The sequence below is a fragment of the Athalia rosae genome, chromosome 4 (assembly GCF_917208135.1).
Source record: "Athalia rosae chromosome 4, iyAthRosa1.1, whole genome shotgun sequence".
In the NCBI taxonomy this organism is placed as follows: Eukaryota; Metazoa; Arthropoda; class Insecta; order Hymenoptera; family Athaliidae; genus Athalia; species Athalia rosae.
In genome coordinates, this window is record NC_064029.1 from 19,007,693 (window position 1) to 19,027,099 (window position 19,407).

The 19,407-nt window shown below is 47.0% G+C and overlaps 4 protein-coding genes across 5 annotated transcripts; all 4 read right to left on the bottom strand.

Annotated features, from left to right (window-relative positions):
- Nucleotides 1–725: 725 nt before the first annotated feature.
- LOC105693599 (flightin) lies at nt 726–2,958 on the bottom strand. Its single transcript, XM_012413631.2, has 3 exons — nt 2,805–2,958; nt 1,584–1,800; nt 726–1,518 (listed from the first exon to the last, which is right to left on the bottom strand). Exons 2-3 carry the CDS (start codon nt 1,787–1,789, stop codon nt 1,272–1,274), a joined length of 453 nt encoding a protein of 150 aa, XP_012269054.2. The 5' UTR covers nt 1,790–1,800; nt 2,805–2,958; the 3' UTR covers nt 726–1,271.
- Nucleotides 2,959–3,821: 863 nt separating this feature from the next.
- LOC105693604 lies at nt 3,822–4,962 on the bottom strand. Its single transcript, XM_012413636.4, has 2 exons — nt 4,608–4,962; nt 3,822–4,514 (listed from the first exon to the last, which is right to left on the bottom strand). Exon 2 carries the CDS (start codon nt 4,506–4,508, stop codon nt 4,119–4,121), a length of 390 nt encoding a protein of 129 aa, XP_012269059.4. The 5' UTR covers nt 4,509–4,514; nt 4,608–4,962; the 3' UTR covers nt 3,822–4,118.
- A 133-nt stretch (nt 4,963–5,095) lies between these two features.
- LOC105693629 lies at nt 5,096–11,451 on the bottom strand. 2 transcript variants are annotated; one of them, XM_012413680.2, is made up of 3 exons: nt 11,301–11,451; nt 7,699–7,908; nt 5,096–6,095 (listed from the first exon to the last, which is right to left on the bottom strand). In XM_012413680.2, the coding sequence occupies exons 2-3, from the start codon at nt 7,877–7,879 to the stop codon at nt 5,404–5,406; spliced, it is 873 nt and encodes a 290-aa protein (XP_012269103.1). In that variant the 5' UTR covers nt 7,880–7,908; nt 11,301–11,451; the 3' UTR covers nt 5,096–5,403. The 2 variants fall into 2 exon arrangements, with proteins under 2 accessions (XP_012269103.1, XP_048509466.1); XM_048653509.1 differs by lacking the exon at nt 11,301–11,451 and adding an exon at nt 8,005–8,029.
- Nucleotides 11,452–12,807: 1,356 nt separating this feature from the next.
- On the bottom strand, nt 12,808–19,189 carry LOC105693587 (tryptophan 5-hydroxylase 1). Its single transcript, XM_048653478.1, has 12 exons — nt 16,793–19,189; nt 16,620–16,724; nt 15,936–16,149; nt 15,637–15,740; nt 15,307–15,374; nt 15,130–15,180; nt 14,273–14,371; nt 14,145–14,191; nt 13,913–14,048; nt 13,709–13,835; nt 13,336–13,565; nt 12,808–13,269 (listed from the first exon to the last, which is right to left on the bottom strand). The coding sequence occupies exons 1-12, from the start codon at nt 16,889–16,891 to the stop codon at nt 12,912–12,914; spliced, it is 1,638 nt and encodes a 545-aa protein (XP_048509435.1). The 5' UTR covers nt 16,892–19,189; the 3' UTR covers nt 12,808–12,911.
- Between the last annotated feature and the right edge of the window lie 218 nt (nt 19,190–19,407).

Sequence of the window (19,407 nt, forward strand, 5' to 3'; positions counted from 1 at the left end):
TGCTTGCGACATGTGAGAAACAACATCTTGTACGTGTTCTCCGAACAGCATTACCCATACGGTGCGGCGTATACGGCATATATCGTATATTTCGAGTTGCACACCTGCGGCTAATGTATTCAATTAGTTTCGTTAATATTTCACAAATTTGACGCAGAAACGTGGTTTGTAACGATGTTACCATGTACAACCCACGAATATTTTACCTCGATACATAAAACGCGCAATAATGAGATCATCTATCATTAATTTCCCACGTACAGGTATATTGTACACTATAATGTTGTTACCGTCATTGTCGGTGCTGTGCTTTGATCTCCCCATCGGTACACCGCGCGGCGTGGCTTGAGTTGGGATTGATAACTTAATCTGAACTCAAACTGCTGTTTATTCTCTGTAATTATTTATAAATACGATTGTTATTGCAGGTAAGATTATTTGTGCGCGTGACGATCATAAAAAACTTCGTAAGTTTATCACGGTTGCTCTGAGTCTGTTCAACGTATATTTGTCACGTAATGGTTACAACGAACATCGATCAATTATTATATACGCAGATCTATGCATCTACTGACAAAACAAAAAAAAAGAAAAAAATAATTTTTGTGTTGAATCACGTTTAATTCAAGTGTTGACATTATCACAACCGTTAAAATTGACAATATTTATACCGGGGTATTTTTCAACGTCCTCGAGGGGTAAAAACGAACATAAACTCTCGCATGTAACAATTAAGTATTTTATTAACATAAGTATTTCTTTATAATATTCAGCGGAGGATAACGCATTATCCAGCGACTGTGGGAAAGGTGACAATCAGTTCGGTTTCCACAAATTTTTTGCGAATCTATTCACTACTACATATTCACGCTGACTGATAATTGGAATCAATTGACACGAGTTGTGTGTATTTTGAAATCGACAGACGAATGCTGCCACTTGGTTTGCGTTAATACTTTTCTCGAGGAAAACATTTGGCAAACGAATATTCCCTATGAACGGGTATAAGGCAGAACGACGACTGCCCACCCACGCGTCCGAGGACCTCGACATTTTCACTCGGTGCTAAATGTTATATACGGTGCAATATCTCGCATTGTTGTTGATTTTTTTTTTTTTTTTTCTCTCATGAATAACTTTTACAAAACTATCGAAAAACCGGAGATGGACGAATAACGAATTATCTGGGAGCAGAGAGGTTCCTGTTGTACCAATGTTGCGTGTGCATCCCCGCGTGGGCGACAGTGATACACAAATATCACAAAATCATCCTAAAGGATCTTCTGATACTTGAGACTATAGTAGGCGCGAGTGTGGTAGCTGTAGTGCCTCGAGGGTTCGGCAAATTTGGTCATCCAATAGTGCATGTCAGCCGAGTGCTTGGGGCTCTTTGGATAAATCTTTGAATAATAGGTTCGCAGGGCTCGTTCCGACCATTCCTGAGCTCGGGGGGTTTCGCGCCAAATTCCCCTCTGTCTCTTGTCCAAGTAGTCGATCACATCGTCGTAATAATTTTTTCTTCAACGAGAACGACAAATCGAATGAGTCGTTGGCTTGCGAAAACCAAACTATCCGGTACTCACCTGTAATCGTGAAGATAGTCGTACCAGAGTATCAACGGTCGTACCCAGTGTAAGGTATAGTGCGGCTTGGGTGCCTTCTCGCGATCTGCCAGCAAAATGACCGGTACGGGCTCAGTCGCAGCTTCCCCATCAGCTCCCGCAGTCGTCCCGTCGGCCGCAGGGGTGTCGTCGTCGACTCCCCACGCTGGTGGCTCGTCATCCCACATTTTGGTGGTTCCTGAAATTCATTCGTTCCCTTGAAGATAATACAGTTCAGATCGAAGAATCCCGATCACATCTTAAAATTGCCCAGGGACGATTGCACCCGAGGGGTGCGTTAACAATTTATTTTGAACCGCGATCGACAACCGTTCGAGATCCTTGCGTTGTTCGTCGCGGTATCGTTCGGAGGTCTATTGTTTTCGAGAAATTCCATCGAACGGTATATCGTACTTTGGTTACTTTTTCTTTATCCCGTCAACGACTACTCGATAGCTCGAGTCCATGGAACGCGTCACGGTGATGACTTTACGTCGCGATCGCCGAGTGTCAGCCACAAAGCAACGGAGGCGTGGGACAGCCATCGTTTTGATCTTTTTCCTTGAGATCGAGGGTAGCTTTCGTTAATTTTGAGGCGTCAGCGATTCTGCAGGATGCTACCGTCTCTCGGCCCTGGAACCTGAGTGGCCCTCGGATAGACCCGTTCGAACGACTAGCCGGTGCCGAGCGAGGTTGAAAATAGATGACATCGATGATGGACGAACCAGCAACTAGGCTGAGCTAAGGTATGTTTTCTTTAATTAAACCTTGCCACTCATCAGCGGACTAACAGTAAGTGAAAATCAACGTTACGCTCAGACACAAGCACCAGAATTCTATGTGTACAACCAGCGGGCACCAGAGAGTTCTGTACGGTCGAAGGATAAATGGCTTGATTTTCGAAGCGACGATCGCGAGACTTGCGAATTTCAACTAATCTCAAATCCCTCATTCGTAGCACCATCACGACGGAATCCAACGAGTTCGTAACTTCTATCGTTTGGGAGCCAGGACTGCTGTTATGGCAAAATTAAATCGGACTACCGCGGATTCCCGACACACGAGTAAGGGGGTTTGCACCGTTTTACCCTGAACCGACGTTGTCGCGATATCTCTATTTTTTAGCCCATAGATGCGGCGCGTTAAAGTTGATCGACGGTACGAATAATGTGCGGCGATCGATGAACCAAAGATCCTCGTTACCTGTAGTTTATTTCCGACCGTACGAAACACCTGTGTAGACCGTCTAGCGAGAAACACTCTGTCGCTTCGACTTCTCGTCGACCACTTGCCGATACCACTACTCCCTCGTCCTTCCTCTCCTACGCTTTTATTTTAGCTTACAACGATTCACTCACCCCCTTCCCATCTCCCATCCCCTCTTAAACGCCCCGTGAAAGAACGGCCCGCATGCTTCGGGCGACTGTCTTCGCAAAAATTCGCGGGGGTTGGGGGTGTAGAATGGTCTGGCACGCACAACTTGCTGTAATCATTACCGCCACACTTGGCAGACTTGGATCGATCAATACACGTACATCGATCAACTGTGACGAATACGTGCCTCGAACGATCGACGAACACTCATCCCCGGATTTATTCTCGGAGAAGTATACGTTCCTCCGTAATTATCGGAACGCGATTGGTATTGTTGAGGCACCTGCGGTCTGCGTTCTTCGTTTCAAACGTATGCAAATTGAGGTGAAGGCGATGTCATTACCGATGTTTCATTACTGTTCGCACAATACCGATAGCCCGGCAACAAAGCCGCGCCCTTCCTGTACCTTCAACGAGAATGTGACGAGAAAAATCAGCGATGAATCGAGAAGTGGTCGCCGCTTGATGAGATTATTTTTTCGACGTGACCATTTTCCTCGTTCTTCTGCGGCTTTCCTTCTCTCGGCAACCTACGAATTATCGCGATCAAATTCTCTAGCGACGAATCGACTTTCACGCTATCCGTGGAATCCCATGTCGCAAATTACCATCGCCGCGTTCATTGTAGAAAACTTTTGCACGTTCGGACGCTGGCAACGGAGGACCTGGCGCAACATTCGATCAACATTTCGATCACTGTTTCGAAACTTGACCGGCGTTGACGACTAGATCTGGTTCATCGATCCGCAATTAATTTTGACCACGATTTTTGACCTAACGTGTAGTTCAAGGTTAAGGGTAGGTATATAATGACTGCCAATAGAATCGAACACATCCAAGGAGGTTTCTTTACTTTTTATTATTTGAATCGCAATCTTTGGCTGACAATGAGCGAATAGTAGCGATGCTAACAAACCTACGCAATATACATTTTTGGTTGAATTTTCTCGAACGAAACAGTTTCCACTGCAGCTGCTCACGTTTGAAACGGCGATGAAGATTCGCACGTCGAAAGGGCAGAGAGCGCAGAGCGAGTGTTCGATGAGGGTGAAATCGATTAGTTTACCATTGGATTTTTCATAAATGGACAACGAACGGGCATGAACGATAAATTTCCCTTTTTCACATCTCTGCGTACATTCGCTAAAACGAGACGCTCTTCTTTCTCTTGTCACCTTTCTCCATCGACCTTCCTATGACTCTGAGATCCCTAGTTTCGGAAGGGGGATCGGCGGCCGTCATCTCGCTTACCAGCGAATTGATCCTAGCTTTTCTAGCCCTTACGGACATGAGGGGTATATCATCGTCGGCTTGACAGACCTGCGACCACTTGAACGGACCGCTGGGTTTTTGCTTCACTTCTACCTCTGCGTCCGTCATTTTTCTACTCCGGTTGAATTTGTCCGTCATCGTCGTTTCGCCGGGGTCCTCGTTGTCGAACTTGGTGGCATGACGTTGAAAGGCGCAGTCAGCTGCCTCCAAAGTAGATTTCGCTCGTTCTATCTCTGCATCTATATCGATCATATCGAACATTTTTTCCTGCGAATAGAAAATTAAACTTGACTCGTTACGAAGTAGCTGCGACCGGATACCTTCCAAGATGCGTTTACTCGTCACAAAGTTCGTGGTTACCTGCAAGTCCTTTCGTTTGCGCCGGAGTTCCGCCAGGTCGGAATCGAATGCAGCTGCGGCTCGTTCCTTGAATCGTCTATGCGTCCCGACAAAATCATCCTCGAAATTATCCCCGGGGACGGGGCGACCGCACTTGTCATAAACCAGGTCCAGGTCATCGAACGAGTTATCGCGGGACTCTGCTAAGCCCCGTGTTCCTGAAATGTTAGTAAAAGCGCGTTTGTCAGCGGTAAGCGAATCGTTAGGCGAAATTCACAGCAGCGACAGCCAAAGCAATAGATCAAGTATTTGATATCCACTTGGTTACAAACAGGTAGCGTCGACGGTGCGACGACCAATCGACGGAATGGTTGGAGTCGGTGGGTGAGTATCGTCGAGATTAACCGCTGGAAAAAAGTACCACGGATCTGTGAACGGTTCCGGTTACATCGAACGGACGGGAAGAGGTGGGTAGTATACTTTGGCAGCGGTAATTGAATATTCCGGTGAACAGAGTAACGGTAATTTATTCACAGTTGGCATAATGAATGGTACATTCGAGAAAAGAGATAAGAATTACACGTAAACATTGAGAGAAACGACACAGCGACCGGAGGTGCAGGGATTCTCGGTATGCTTGGTGATGATATTGCGGGAAGGAAATATGGTAGAAACTGGCATGCAATTTGTTCCAGATGTTTATTTATCATTGATATCCCACAAGATCGATCGTGCTTACAGATAGATCGAAAGGACTCGTGGAGCCTGCACGGTACAAGCCGGCGATTCGAAATGTTACGACGAAATAACGCGTTTTTCAAAAAGAAACGTGTTTATCGGACCTATCGGCCCTCTCGGAGCGAACGGAGACCTTCTTGATATTGAAGGAGGCAACGTTTTCACTCGCGGCCGCATTCTCGTTAACAAACGCTCGTAAAGCAGCGCTACGCTGCTCGCGCTTCGCTTGCCTGTCGGCAATTTCCTCCATCTCCGTCTCGAGGTCATTCAGCCTTGCCCTTGTTTGTTTAGCTCGGTTGGCGGCTGCGCTGGGGAGGTCATCCTCGATTCCCGACAACTTGGACCACTTGGTCATCGCCGGCCTTTCCTCGGTAACTTCCTCGCCGGCGAACCTCGATCGACGTTTAAATGCGGACTCTGCGTCTTCGATCGCCGACCTGGCCCTCTCCGTTTCCGACTTGATAGTCGCGCCGAAGGAATCGAATAGCTTGGCGCCGGGCTCGTATTTAGGGCGCACGTTGTTTTCCAGGTCCTCGTCGTAACCGAGGGCGGCAACGCGAGCCTTGAAACGACGAGTCGTGGCTTGGACCTCGTTTGCGAAATTATCGCCGGTGGTGGAGCGACGTGACCTCTGTCCATGACTGTCGAACACGGTGTCTTCGTCTTCGGCAAAGAAGTCGTTCGAGGGTCGGGCCCGGGGACGAAATTCGGTATCAAGGTCAACGTCGCGTCCGAAGGTGTCGCTGCAGGAACCAGCAAGGTCGCGAGAACCTGCAACCGATCGAAACAAATTGAGTGCGACGTAGATTCCGTCGGAGAGGAAGCTCGCTGGAATGAAGCTCGAATAAGCGACAGGACTGTGTCCGATGTGCCTCTACCTATATTTAGCTTGAAAATGGAAAGTAATCGCGATCACCGGCGTTGTTTCGTACATAAGTCTCGTGTCCATCGGTATCCGATCGTGGATCGTTGCAATATGAGTCTACGGCTATTTTGAATTAGGTCAAGGCCACAAGGCAACGTTTTTACTCCGAATTGTGACATTTCGTCTTTGAGATGGTGAGATTCCGTGGCAAGTAGCCATTATGCTGCGAACTCGAAGTCTGCAGACCGAAACCATTCCTTCACGGTAGATCCGCGCGGGGGTGATGAAGTTTTTTTTAATCTCCATGGACAGAAGGAATCTCCCATTTTGAGGCTTGGACTCGGGCATTCAACTAATCGCAGACGTACGCTAGAATCCCACACAGTCCAGCGGTGCGGTCAGCAGTGGCGAAAGAAGCATAGTCCCCAACATAATCAGCTTCCAAGTACTCGTTTCGGTGTCGTGTCCAGTCGATGACGGTCTGGAGCAGAATTTCACTCGGCTCTGTTTCGAGAGAGTAAAGAAACTTAGAGTTCGCCAATCTCAGCAGATCCCTGTATAGCCGTAACCGATTATTTGTATCTGATTGTGAGCAAATCTACGTACAGTAAATCCTCGCTTGGAGTACTGGGAAACTCCTCTAGTTTTAGAGCGATTTTTAAACCACGTTTACAGAAATGCCGTTACTGTGACAAAACTTAAGAATGGTCTACCTACAGGCTACATAGCTGTATAAAACTAAGGCATAAGGTCAACGGTTCTAGGTACATCGAGTTAACGAGTGTGGCATGCGACGTCAAAATCAAATTGGACTCTAGTCAATTTAAAGTCATTTGTTCCGAAACCAAAAATTTATTAAACAACAATTGGATGATAATACAATGATTATGGACAACGGTATAGATTATACAACACAACAAACGATACATATATACATTCAGAAAAAGCGTGATCCAGCGGACGAGAGATTAAGATGAGACCAGGGGGGACACCCTTGTCGGGGCGGATCGTGATTCGGAAATCTACCGCTTTGCAAGTGAGCGAACATCTCGGTAACGATCGGATGAATTGCATTCTCATCTCAATCTACCCTGTCGCAACGGGTTCTGGAGTCACGATTTCCGTTACATTGATCTAAGTGCGAAGCACTGTGACTAAGTTTGTGGCGAAATTGGTGCGACGGTGGAGATTAATATAGAAATAGTAGACGTAAAAAAGAGAACAGAGATGAATCGGAGGTGGGGGAAAAACGAGAGAAAAAAAAAAACGAAAAATACGAAAAAAAAGCACGAGGACACGGCCAGGCTGGGTGGTGACGATAACATCGATACGAGGGTGTAGGAAGTATAGTCGGGGTAGGCTGGACACGTGTGTGTTCTTTTCTAGAAGTTTGTGCAAGGGCACATGCCGACGTACGGGATTGTGTTGTGAAATGCAACGTCACACAAATTCAAGAAAAATTGCGTGTCACTGCTCAAAACCATTTTGGAAAACGACTGAAGCTGTTACCGATGTCGCTTCGGCGCGCGGCGATCTCATCTGCGAGAGAAGACCTTGCTTCGGAGAAAAGGGGTCGTCCGCTGTATTTCCGATCGAGGTGGTCGACCATTGGCTTGTAGTATGACTCCCCCTTGTCATAGTTGCATCCGTAGACGCGGGTACGCGGCCTGCTCAAAATCGGCCTGGACATCTTCGCTGTCGAGTTTGGTGTTTATTTTTCTGTAAATAGGAAAATCGAGGTGACATTGGAACGCCGAATTGGTTCGAGCGGTTCAGCGGAGCGTACGAAACACGTTCTCTAGGGCACATATTTACATGCAGTGAGACAAGCAACTATTTTAAGCAACAACTCTTGTAGAAATCTGAAGACTTTTCGAGTTCAGCTTTAATTCCGACGTAGTTTGGGTTTGGTACGTTTCCATCGTCCGGCATCCGGCGAGAGTGACGCCTGTTCGTATCCCACTGAATTTTCCTACTTATCCGACAATTTTCACCATCCAAAATATGAATCGAGGGGGAGGGACAAAAGAGACGAAGCCTCTGTTTGTAAAAGCCAATACCCGAGCGATTTTTGGGCCACTAGTTGTAAAATGGAACACTCTTCTATAATGTCCCTCGGTCGGAAATAGATCGAATCTAATTTGGCGCCCGTGAACCAGCAACTAGCCTAGCGTGGCTCAGCTGAACAGCCAACGTCACGTCTAGAGTCCCTAGCCACGTCGATTCGGACTAGGCCACGAACGAAATCGACAAGTCCTGCTTGGTGGATGCTGCCGTCAATTTGAAAAAATATCCACCGCCTTTAAAATACACACGAAGAGACAACTCCGCCCACACGCATGGAACACACGTGCGCGGCGAGCAGGTAACAGAATTTCTCATACGTAATCAGCCGCCCGGTGATAACGGGTGACTGACTACTCGGCAGTTGACCAAAGTTCATGTTCCCAGGGATCGGATGCACGTCGATGTTGACCGCGCTCCCGTCGAACAACAACTCGAGTGCGTGCGATGGAGTGACGTAGGGTAAGATAGGTAAAATCATCGGGAATTCGGTAGGTCGGGTGGATGTTCGATTCGAGGATTCATCATCGATGTACGATATCATACCTAATAAAAGGCAGGGTATACGACAATGCGGAGTTGGCGATTGCGAGGTGTTTGTCGCCGATGTGCTAGAATCCGAGCTACGGAGTATTTTTGTCTTTTGGCAGCTGCAATAGTATTTAATAATCGGTGCGATCGTTAGTTGAAAAATTAAGCTTCCCCTCTTCGACGGTCCACGGTTTTGATTTGCTATCGACAACGAGGATTTTCTCCGCATTCATTCCAGGTATTGACGTTATCTCAGGAAGCGCGTACCCGAAGCGGAATTGGACTTGTGCGGATGTCCACCACGACCACGATCAACTCGTAACTCTTCGCACATTGAGCGGGATCAACGCATCATTGGAATTATGAGAGATCAATTCTAGCATCCAATTAATTAGCACAAACTCGCCGCGATCGGTACATATATTTCAATTGCATGTCGTTTCACAACCAGTTGGCGAACCGGCCGCTCTTCACGTACGTCGCCCACGTGCCTCTCGTCTGGCATAGGAATACATCAGACGACCGAAATAGCAGCTAATAACTTATGACGTTTATAACTTAACTATCGACTCGTAGGCCCGGACTTCAGAACCGTATGGAGTCGACGCGGTTAAAAGCACAGTGTACCCGAATCCACTGGATGTTTACGTAGCCACGAGGGTTAATTTAACCGCGCCCCTTTCGAAGTTGCTACGATAACGAATAATGACATCGACGTCTCCCTTGTTCCGTCCGTTTTCGCAAAGGCTCCGTACGTCCCGAGAGATGCGGAGGGGTGCGTGCATGCGCTCGTGTTTCACGAATGGTTCGACGGTATGCGTCGCCTTCAACTTTACCAACATACGCAGAGTATCAAAATATCCACAGCTTGGGGCGTCCGGTGGTGTCTTCTTCGTTTAAGAGACGCGATGCTAAAACTTGTTTTCGCACTGACTCGAGCTTAACCGGGTTGGGCTTTGTCCCCGGTTATTGGTGATGCGGATGTAAGCGGGTCAAAAATGTTGAGAAAGCGGGGTAAAGCGACGAGAGGGGAGTGCGAAAATCGCGTAGGTTTTCAAAAATATCGCCGACTTCCTTTCCGCGCGCGGGATGCAGAGATATCTCGGTACAGGTAATCGGATGTATATGCACCCATGTTCCGAAACGAGTTCCCGAAATGGTCTTCTCGATGAGATCCTCAACTTGCGTGAAGCGTGACTTATCACTAAAAATAGATGCCAACTATTTACACAACCGCGTCCGTATCTCTTTTTATTTCCACCGAACTCTCAAGCCTTGCCTTGCCTACCGTCCATCGCTAACGGATATTCTATCGCTGGCATCGAACTTGTACTATTAATACCTCGCTATAGGGGGTGATTCTTGAAATAATAATTTCGAGGTGCGATACTCTTCCAGCCCCTGACCACCTGTCCTTGTGATTGTTCTCTTCGACGACATCGCGCAGCGACAATATGTCCGTTGTCGGTAGCGAATAGTACGTGGAATGTTGTACAATCGGGCAACGATGATCGAAGGAAATTCGGAATCTGGTCGATCGCCGATTGTAAAATAAGAAAAAGTAACGCGAGATGTTTCGGTTACATAACCCGCGTATAGGAACTCGATGTATTGCAAGCGACGGGCGAAAAGATCAGAAGTCGAGACGAGAAGGGAAGAGAAGAGAAGAGAAGAGAAGAGAAGAGGAAGAGCCAGGCGCCAAATTTAGACCTCAGACATTGTTTTAGATTGACGATATCGATTACAAAATCTCATTACCTAATGTACCAAACTATTTACTCTACTCATTGGAAAGTCGCCAATGACACGTTTTCATTTATACGTGCAGCCACGCTTACCCGTTATTCGCGACTGTGCGTTATGGAAAAAATGAGAAAAATCCAAAGTAATCGGATCGAATGCCGTTTGAGAATCAGAGGAGAAAAGGTCAAGCGGTCCAGGTGAAACCGAATAATTATGACTCTGAAGAAGAAATGATAATTCGGTACCCGCGTATAACAAAGTCGATATTTTCGTTTCCCTAACACTCGTACATCTTCTTGAAATTTCCAAAGGAATCAATGCGACGATGGAATCAATGACTCCCTACCCCGATTTCTAGAATTTACGGTACTCTGGCAGTATCTGTTCGTTCGTACGTACGCTTTATTTATGTCCCATTGGATTGGGATAAAAATGGCTGGTAATAAGCTTCTGTCGATTTGTCGATTGTAAAGTTGGTGGAAAGAAAAAAAAAAAAAAAACAACAAAAAACAGAAGCGCAACCAGATACAAATGAGCGAGTCGTCGGAGGGATGGACGGAGTCTCGGTACGTCAATCATCGAAATTGGCGAAGTAACCTAGTTGCTCTCTATCCTGAATCTCTCGACTATATTAGATTTCGGTGTCAAGGGTTAGTGTGTTCGGTCAACGAAGCCAAATCAGTCGGAGCTGGCAGCTAGTGAATTAAATTTCAACAGACAGTGAGGAGGTGGATGGTTATTACGAGGACGAAATATCTACGTAATGATCATACCTAAGTAAATTTTCGGGATATTCCTCAAGGTGCGACGTCTTCAGAGGTACCGGCACGACTCAATCTGGCATCGCGACGCCCGACGTTTCTCACTTCCCTCGAGGTTTCCCCTACTTCCTTGCGTTGCCGCAGCTATACGCGATTCTAGGTAATTTGTTATTCCGGCGTGGTAGAGGTTTGTTGACTTCCATGCCGAGAGAAAGATCGTAATATAATTTGGAATAATTGTATGGCTACCTCACTGACCAGAAATCATATTGGTATAATGATAACTGCAGTTTCTCCGCATAAACTTGAGGCGTTCCATGTCAAAACGATGGCCTTTCAATTTACTGGTCTCCAATCGCCTTCAAACTCTTTTGAACATAGCTTTTAAATCTGTACGGAAGGGCTTTCAGGTCAGATGGGCCACTATTTCATGATGTTTTTTGAACTCGATGAAATTTTTTCGACTACTTGAGGACTCTCAGAAGCCATGCCCAGACCACTTGTTCACGCCAATTGTCGAAATGTTTAAAAGCTGCGATTAGAATATCCATAAACGCGCAAACGGGTAATGAAAATCTCGATTCAATCATCGAATTTCGATCATTGGTTCCCGAGATACGATGGAAAACGTGGCGGCGATTCAGTAGCTCGAGATTTCATACTTTGGCGGGCCGCGCTCCCCCTCTCTCGATCTTGTTGGTATTTCCACCGTTGCGCGGCGTACCGCCTCGCGGCCTCTCTCGCTACAGACACTACGTTCGGAACGTATAAGACCCACGCTCTCGCTGAGGTCACCGGTAGCGGTCTCCCGCTCAGTCGTAAAAAGGCGAATCCTCGTCGCTTTTTCCAATATCCTATGTTTACATGTGCTTTCAGGCAAATTCATGGCCGGCACGTCTATGAATGTAAACATAATCTTTGACCTTATAGCAGGTGGTTAGGAAGTAGTATCAGACCTTTGGTGGATGTCAATACTCCTACTATTAGTAAGTGTCGGGCAATCCGTCAACACCTGATTAGGATCCACTTCACACTTGATCAATCCTTTGATCCATCGACTCGGCGGCATCCCTTTGTTATGATATGTCTGCGAATTGCTATGTCTGCCCCCCCTTCGCTCCGAAATACGTCCGATTTCGAAGCGTCGTAACTGCTCGAAAAATTGGGGTAGAGAGTTGCAAAAAAAAGCATTTTGAAGCTTGAAGCTTCACCTATCAAATGCGTTTAATTAATTCAAATTGCGTTTCATGGTCCACTAGTTATACCCTTTGAATTGAACTCATGTCGAAAACGCAAATTTTGAGTTGGAGAAGGACGAACAGCCTCAGGAAGCCCGAAAGGCAAAAAACAAACCATATTTTTGTCGGAGGTGGGAACTGGATCAGCAGATACAGCATAAAAGACTGCCTGCTTGATAAAGGTATTCGTCGATCTAAATTTTCAGGTCAAACAAAGTCTGGAGGTATGTCCAGGCTCCCTTTCAAACAAAATGAGTGTTAAAATAATATCACCGGTAAACTCTTGTTACATATATATATATATACACTCTAACATGAATTACACATAATACAGACACACATCGTAATAGGTTTGCGAAAGCGATGACCGGATTTGAAATTCAATTTAACGTTGCCTCGATACAAAGTCGAGAGGTGAATGAAAATCGCCGTCATTCCCACCAGGGTCCTCCCTGTTACCTTGAGACTCCTCGATGTTTGGGCTCCTATCGTCCTCGTCACTGTCCGGCGACGACTCCTGGGGCAGGTCAATTCCCTGCGTTAGAAGGCTTGTAATTCTTTCCACGTCAACGGTATCGTCCTGCTCGTGAATTTTTCGCAACGCATTGGAAACTATGCAGAGATCACCTCGAAGCTCGCTGACTAGGGCCGTGATTTTCTGTGCATCCGTCAAAACTTCTACCGATTGAGTGTAAGGATTGTAACGTAAACCGAAGGGGCGTTGTATCTGATTTGCGAAGGCTCTAAAAAATTAGACAATCTCGTAATCTCCTAATATTCATTCGAACCGAGGGGTGATCTGAACGCACCGCATTTTTTCCTTGGCCTCTTCCAGACTTTCTGTGTAGTAATAGGCATTCTGGAAGGCCGTTATGATGCACTCCTGCTTGCAAGTGACGTCAGGTTCGAATCTGAAGGTCTTCTCAGGTGTACCGATGGCGTGCTTCAGCTCGGCAACTGAGGACAAGAGACCTGCGCCATAGACACGCAGAGCACCGTCTTGTTTGCAAAGACCAAACTCCACCGTGAAAAAGTACAGCTGCAAACGGGAAGCGAGAAGGAAACGATTTGTGACCGCTTACAACCCTCTATTTTTGGAGTTGTACGTATGAACGGTAACTCGTTCGAAAAGGCGAAGATTAGAAAAATAGACCGGGCAAATTGGAAAATCGAGCCGCTTACCGTAGCTAACTTGTCGATGTCCTCGTCGGCAGCTCCGAGTGAAGCCAGACCCAGTTCCTGAGAAAATTGAGCAAAGCTCGGGTTAGCGAGCAGAGGCATGTGTCCCAGTAGCTCGTGGCAGCAATCGCTAGAACGAAGAGACCGGCGAATCAGTCGTGATTACCGATCGGGTAGATCGTTTCTGGGTATTTCTTTCGTTCTTACGGCTCAGGAGTGTAAAAGGGATCCGAGGAATGCCTGATGTACTGGGTGCAATGAAACACCCGAAAAGCAAGGCCCGCTAAAAAATCTCGTGGCGAAAGATAACCGGCAACCGGTCGCAGTTGAAAGCCAGTCATTCCTGAAATTTGTATTAACTTTGTTCAAACCACCGCCCCATCGTGTCGCGACACAGACGATTGGACGTCTCCGTTATAAATAGGCATGGCCGACTCACGTTTCAGAAATAGGGCGATATCCTGTAGCTGCGGTATGTTGTCCTCTCTGTATGAGATAATAAACAAATATGATAAGCATTATGGGGCGAGATTTGTTTGGTGCGTTAATCGTTCAACCGACGGCTACCTGTATCCGCAATATTTGACCAATTTCGGCCAGTTTTCGAGATACTCTTTGCAGGCGTGTTTCAAGTAGAGTTGATGCAACTCGCGAAAGATCGTGCCCCTGAAAAAAGGAAATCCGTTCGGTGAACCAAACTCAACACTCGTTAATGTTGTATCTTGAGCGGGAATTAGCGAAAATTCGAGCGGTCGTTGTAAAAGTCGACTTGAAGGATGCCCCAATAGCCGAGGGATGTACGTAAGATGGACCGGATGGCTAATTCCATTAAACAATAATCAAAGCCAAGCATTCGTATACGAGAGAAACGCATTTACGGAGTCGCGGGGATTCGAGCCGAGCCGTATTCTCCGTTACTCGTTGATTGAAAGCACGAACGGAAACGGGGCAATTAAGGAAGTATTCACTGCGAACTCGAACTTGTTGCGAAAGTGTGCTTTCCAAATCTAATTCCGTTTACTTCCCACTCGATGAACGAACGGTAGTGTAGGGACGAGACACCGATTGACTCGACTCATTGAGCTAACCCAGGCGTGTCTTAAACGGGTGATAACTTCCCCGACATCCTGCCGTGGCGCTCGAGAAAAAAACTCTGTGCGAAGACGAAGGTGGAGAAGATACAGGTAAGTAAGAGTGTGACTGGGCGGAGAGATGAGTGGGAGCTTTGATTGGTCTCGTTGCGCGAAAAACACGAACCTACATCGATAACTCGGAGTTTCAATCGCGCGTATATCGCGTACATCGAAGCGGCCAAGCCTCGGAGGGCGTATAGCGTTCCATAAAGAATCATTTTCTCTTCGCGTTTGGAACAAAAAGTCTCGCTTTTGGAGCAGAAGTAGAGTGACAAAAAATTATCGACCTACCAAGTCTTCACCTCCTCTGTAGTGTATTGTATCTTGGGGATCGGCTGTCCACTGAAAATAGAAATAAAACCGTACAGGCAGTGAGACTTTGATCGTACTCTAATGAAAATGGGATCATTCGGAACAAAGGATGAATACAGGATAATGTGTCACTTGGATATGACAAAAAACACTCACTGCCTGTAGTTATTAGCGATCTCTGCGAATGTTCCTCGACGTTTCCGGTAGACCGGATCTTTGAATCCCTGACAGCATGGAATTCAGAATAATCGGCATAAGAAAATTCAGTCGTGTATGAGTTACGCGGAGTTTATCTTTCGGACAGTGTGACTCGCTTTGGAGTTTTATGCCTGCAGTCTACGGTCATTCGTCGAGTTCTCGGCGCGTCATGGTGATACTCGAATGATTCGATAACGGAGAAAGTGTGGTCTATCATGTTGCGTAACGTTAGAGCACAACCTATGGAAGTTTTATAACGGTTTAATTCGATTGGTGGGGAAAACTCACGGGGTGATCCGCGTCCAGTTCGGAGCCGTACATCAGCACCTTCTGAGCCTGGTCGAGATCCGCAATTTTTCGAGGAAACCATGGCATGTCCACTTCACTGAAATCTAGATTTGTTCTTGATAATTATCGCTACAAACTTCCGAATTGGATAGATCGTGATCTTTGAATCTCGGCATCGGAACTTGTCCTCAGCCTTTCATCGTTCAGGTCTATCGCGCGTTCCGTTCAAGGGAAACACTCGTCACCTCTCGAAAGCTATACTCGTTATCCCGCCATTTTCGCAAAGAAACTTAACTAACCGAAGCTAGGAGCGGCCGAGAGAGTCGGTGGCTGAGGGATGTTTCCGGTTTGCTCGAATTGCGCCAAATTTATCGCTGCCACCTCACGACTTAGCATCCTCATCAGCTGCTCCATCCTCTTGCCGTCGCACTCCACGTCGACCAGAATTTCGTACTCCGAACCACGCTGAGCCGATTGGCGTGATTCTATGTGTACCACGTTCACGCCCAAGTCCTGCGATGCGAAAGTGAAAGTCAACTATTTTGCAATCGTCGTTATAAGATCGCCGAGTCTCGCGGACGATGGTCGGGACATAGACCGACGCGATCTATAACGTATGGGCGGCGTCACGGTATGGAAATTCGTTATCTTGTTCCGAAAGTCATTGGACGAGAACGCTTCGAAGCTTTTACAGTCCAACGTCAAGGATGGTCCGCGGCAATCTTACCCGTCACAAAGTCAACGAGATTATCACACTGTTTGCGATCATTCTTCGCGGTCTCAGATCAACCTGGAGGAGTGTGGAATAGAATACGCAGACCTACGTGCCCTGCCGAATTTCCGGTCTGATTTTCAACAACTATGAGTAGGTCCGAGTGATCGCAATCCTCGTTATCAAATATGTCGTCCGCGCGTAGCCCTGTGTTAGATCCGTGGAACGAGGAAGAACGCTGTTATTCCTTTTTACCGAATTAAGTTCTTACCTGGAAGACTTGCAAGGCACGCGCCAAGCCGCCGACTTGATTCTTCAGGGAGAAGACTACGGAGTTCTTGTTTCCTTCGCTCGGCTCGCGCTCGGTCATCGGGACCTGAACTTAGGTGCGACAGCGATTTTATTTCACCGCTATTTTATTCAGACGGAATGACTTTTACTCACGTCACGAGACTTGTGCATCGGGCTTCCCTCCTTGATCGCCCATTCTTTACCTCTTCTGTAGAGCCACATGCCCAGGAGTCCCTTTCCCGAACCACTCATGATAGAATCGGTTCTATTCAATTACCGGAATTTATTGGAATCAAGATACGAAGGGACCTCCGAAGAATACGAATGAGATACACCTGGTACGATAGCGAGGGAAACAAGAGAAAGAACGAACCACCCGTTTCACTCGGCGGATCCGACGATGTTCGTTCCTCGACCGATTCCGGTCTTCTTAAGCTTTCTACCCCTCCGCAGAGGCATTTGAGCGCCCTGTCTTCGTCCGGCATAGGCTCCCGATTGGTCCCTACCGAAGGTGATAACAGCTCACCATTGGCGGAGAATGCTCCTGATAGCGACCGGGGGGATGTTGGGGTGGTTCGTTCTCGGTACCAAGCTTCACCCCGTTCCCCCGCTTTTCTCTAACTGATACACTGAATATTCCGTGACGTCGCTCGGTTCTGGCTCCAGGCTCTCGCTTATATCTACCTCTTGACAAGCTCCCGGCAGAATCGTGGAAACGGTTCTAAGCTGAATTGTTTGCAAAACTAAAGCCGGAATATCAGATTCGGACGGGCGTCCGACTATTCGTAGATTCGACGTATCGTTACTCGACGCCGTAGAGCCAGAATGAAGGTGTACCTTCGTCTAATCGAAGCTTTCACGCGAATGAAATAATCACCGTTCTGCCACTGTGCCGGGGGAAAGATTGCAGGTGGGTTATGCATAGAGATACCAATAATTAATCGATTATCAAACCAGACATTCGCATTGTCGTCAATTCCCAGAGCTCACCCTCGTGATCACGAGTATGAAGCAGATACTTCACGTTGCACCATTGTTTACGGTTGTACTGCCACGGACCGTTAGATATCCCCCTACCCCCGCGCTCCATGTCAATGGAAACGCAAACTTTCATAAGTATCCAGATCCGAGAGCGGACGATAATGACAAAAGGACAATTAATCACTGCATTACGGTATAGTCCATGATATCCGAGACGTGTCTACCCACGTGTACTTACATCACCACATCGTGGAGTTGGCAGCAGCTTCTACAAATCACAAGACTCCACCTAATCGATATTCTTTGCCGGAAAATAGGAAAATGGACTATTTGCATCCGTCTTCGTTGACTCTACCCCGCGAATCGTCGTTCGAAGGTTGAGCCATGGTATGATATAACGCGCACGAAGATCGGGAGTTTGTTCTTCTGTGAAAATCTATGTTTGGTTTGGAAAAAGCTGGAAACGAAGAACGAGAGAAGGGCAAAGACGGTCCGAGAAGGACGATGCTTAATAAGAGCTCGAAGCTATAGAACGTGTCTGCTCATGAGTAGTCCTCTCGGCTCCCTCCACTCTCCGCAAAGTAGATGCAGCACATTATCCAGCCCATCACTTACCACTATCAGCTATACTTGCCAACGAAACGCTGACTTATACCGGGTGCTTCGCTCTCTACTCGACGAAAGAAAAGTAAACCAGCCGTTTCTTCCCTGTTTCCCGGACCTATCGTAGTTTTGTATTTCATACTTCCATCGAATTTCAGATCAGATCTCCGCACGACAGTCCAGGTGAAAAACAGCTGTCGCCTTACGAAACTCCCTGAACTGTTGTGCGACGAGACTCGGCAAAAGTTGATCATACAGCATCGCTTATCGGCTCAAATATAAATCTACATTGTACACACACCTACGCGGAATGAGTGGAAAAACGAATGATACGGAGATGTGTCTGGACCGCAATCGGGAAAATTGATCCTATCAAGGTCCGGTATCTGCGGTACCATGCCACGAGGGTACACTGCGTATATCTCAGGAATTGTCTGTTTCACGTGGTTTCAATTACTTACCGCCCGCATCGGGCGTCCCCGGTTCACCGAGTGAACTCTGAGAGAATAGCAACCCGGTCCGGATGAGCGAAGGTGCTGGGGGGAATCCACACACCGCTTTTGCGAATGGCAGAGGCCGTGAACCATTTTTTTGCACATGCAACTCCGACGGTGAACCGTTCAACAAGTCGGTAGGAATAGCGACGTCCGAAGTATCTTATCTAGTTTTCCGACCACCTCTGCTCTATACTCTATATAATTCCTGTCTGTGGGGGCGGTTTCATTCAGGAAATAAAAGTTCAGTTTACTCGCGGTGCAAAGAGCGCTTTGTCGGGAAGTAGTGCCCGCGGTAAAGCCGACGGGAGGCAAATGGTAAGGCACGTATAGCGATGGGTATTCAACGTCGGTAAACACTAAGATCCTCCCGAGGATGGTCCGAGGCACGAACGAATGGTCCTTGGTACACCGCGACACTTGTTCGCAAGCCACCCGAAAATTAAAAAACCCTCAAGTACCGTAGGAGCTTTTAATTCAGCGGCTTTTCGCCGTGGGCAAATGAGTATCGTATTCTTTGCACGTGGATCACGATTTACCACGCACTCGTCTCTGGGGCGTACAAAATCGTTGTGATATCAATCACGGGAATACCTGTTCAATGAAATTGATCATCGTTCAGGTATCAATAACGAGATTTGTCATTTCTATCCATAGGATAGGAGTTGCAAGTCTCATTTCCCACAGGCG

Excerpts from the sequence above, each read along its gene's own strand:
- LOC105693599 (XM_012413631.2), bottom strand. The coding sequence starts at position 1,789 with ATGTGGGATGACGAGCCACCAGCGTGGGGAGTCGACGACGACACCCCT. Across the intron at positions 1,519-1,583 it reads GACTATCTTCACGATTACAG|AAAAAATTATTACGACGATG; the intron begins GTGAGTACCGGA and ends TTCTCGTTGAAG.
- LOC105693604 (XM_012413636.4), bottom strand. The coding sequence starts at position 4,508 with ATGTTCGATATGATCGATATAGATGCAGAGATAGAACGAGCGAAATCT.
- LOC105693629 (XM_012413680.2), bottom strand. The coding sequence starts at position 7,879 with ATGTCCAGGCCGATTTTGAGCAGGCCGCGTACCCGCGTCTACGGATGC. Across the intron at positions 6,096-7,698 it reads CGCGCGCCGAAGCGACATCG|GTTCTCGCGACCTTGCTGGT; the intron begins GTAACAGCTTCA and ends GATCGGTTGCAG.
- LOC105693587 (XM_048653478.1), bottom strand. The coding sequence starts at position 16,891 with ATGAGTGGTTCGGGAAAGGGACTCCTGGGCATGTGGCTCTACAGAAGA. Across the intron at positions 15,375-15,636 it reads AACTGGACGCGGATCACCCC|GGATTCAAAGATCCGGTCTA; the intron begins GTGAGTTTTCCC and ends CCATGCTGTCAG. Across the intron at positions 13,566-13,708 it reads ACATCGACAAGTTAGCTACG|CTGTACTTTTTCACGGTGGA; the intron begins GTAAGCGGCTCG and ends TCCCGTTTGCAG.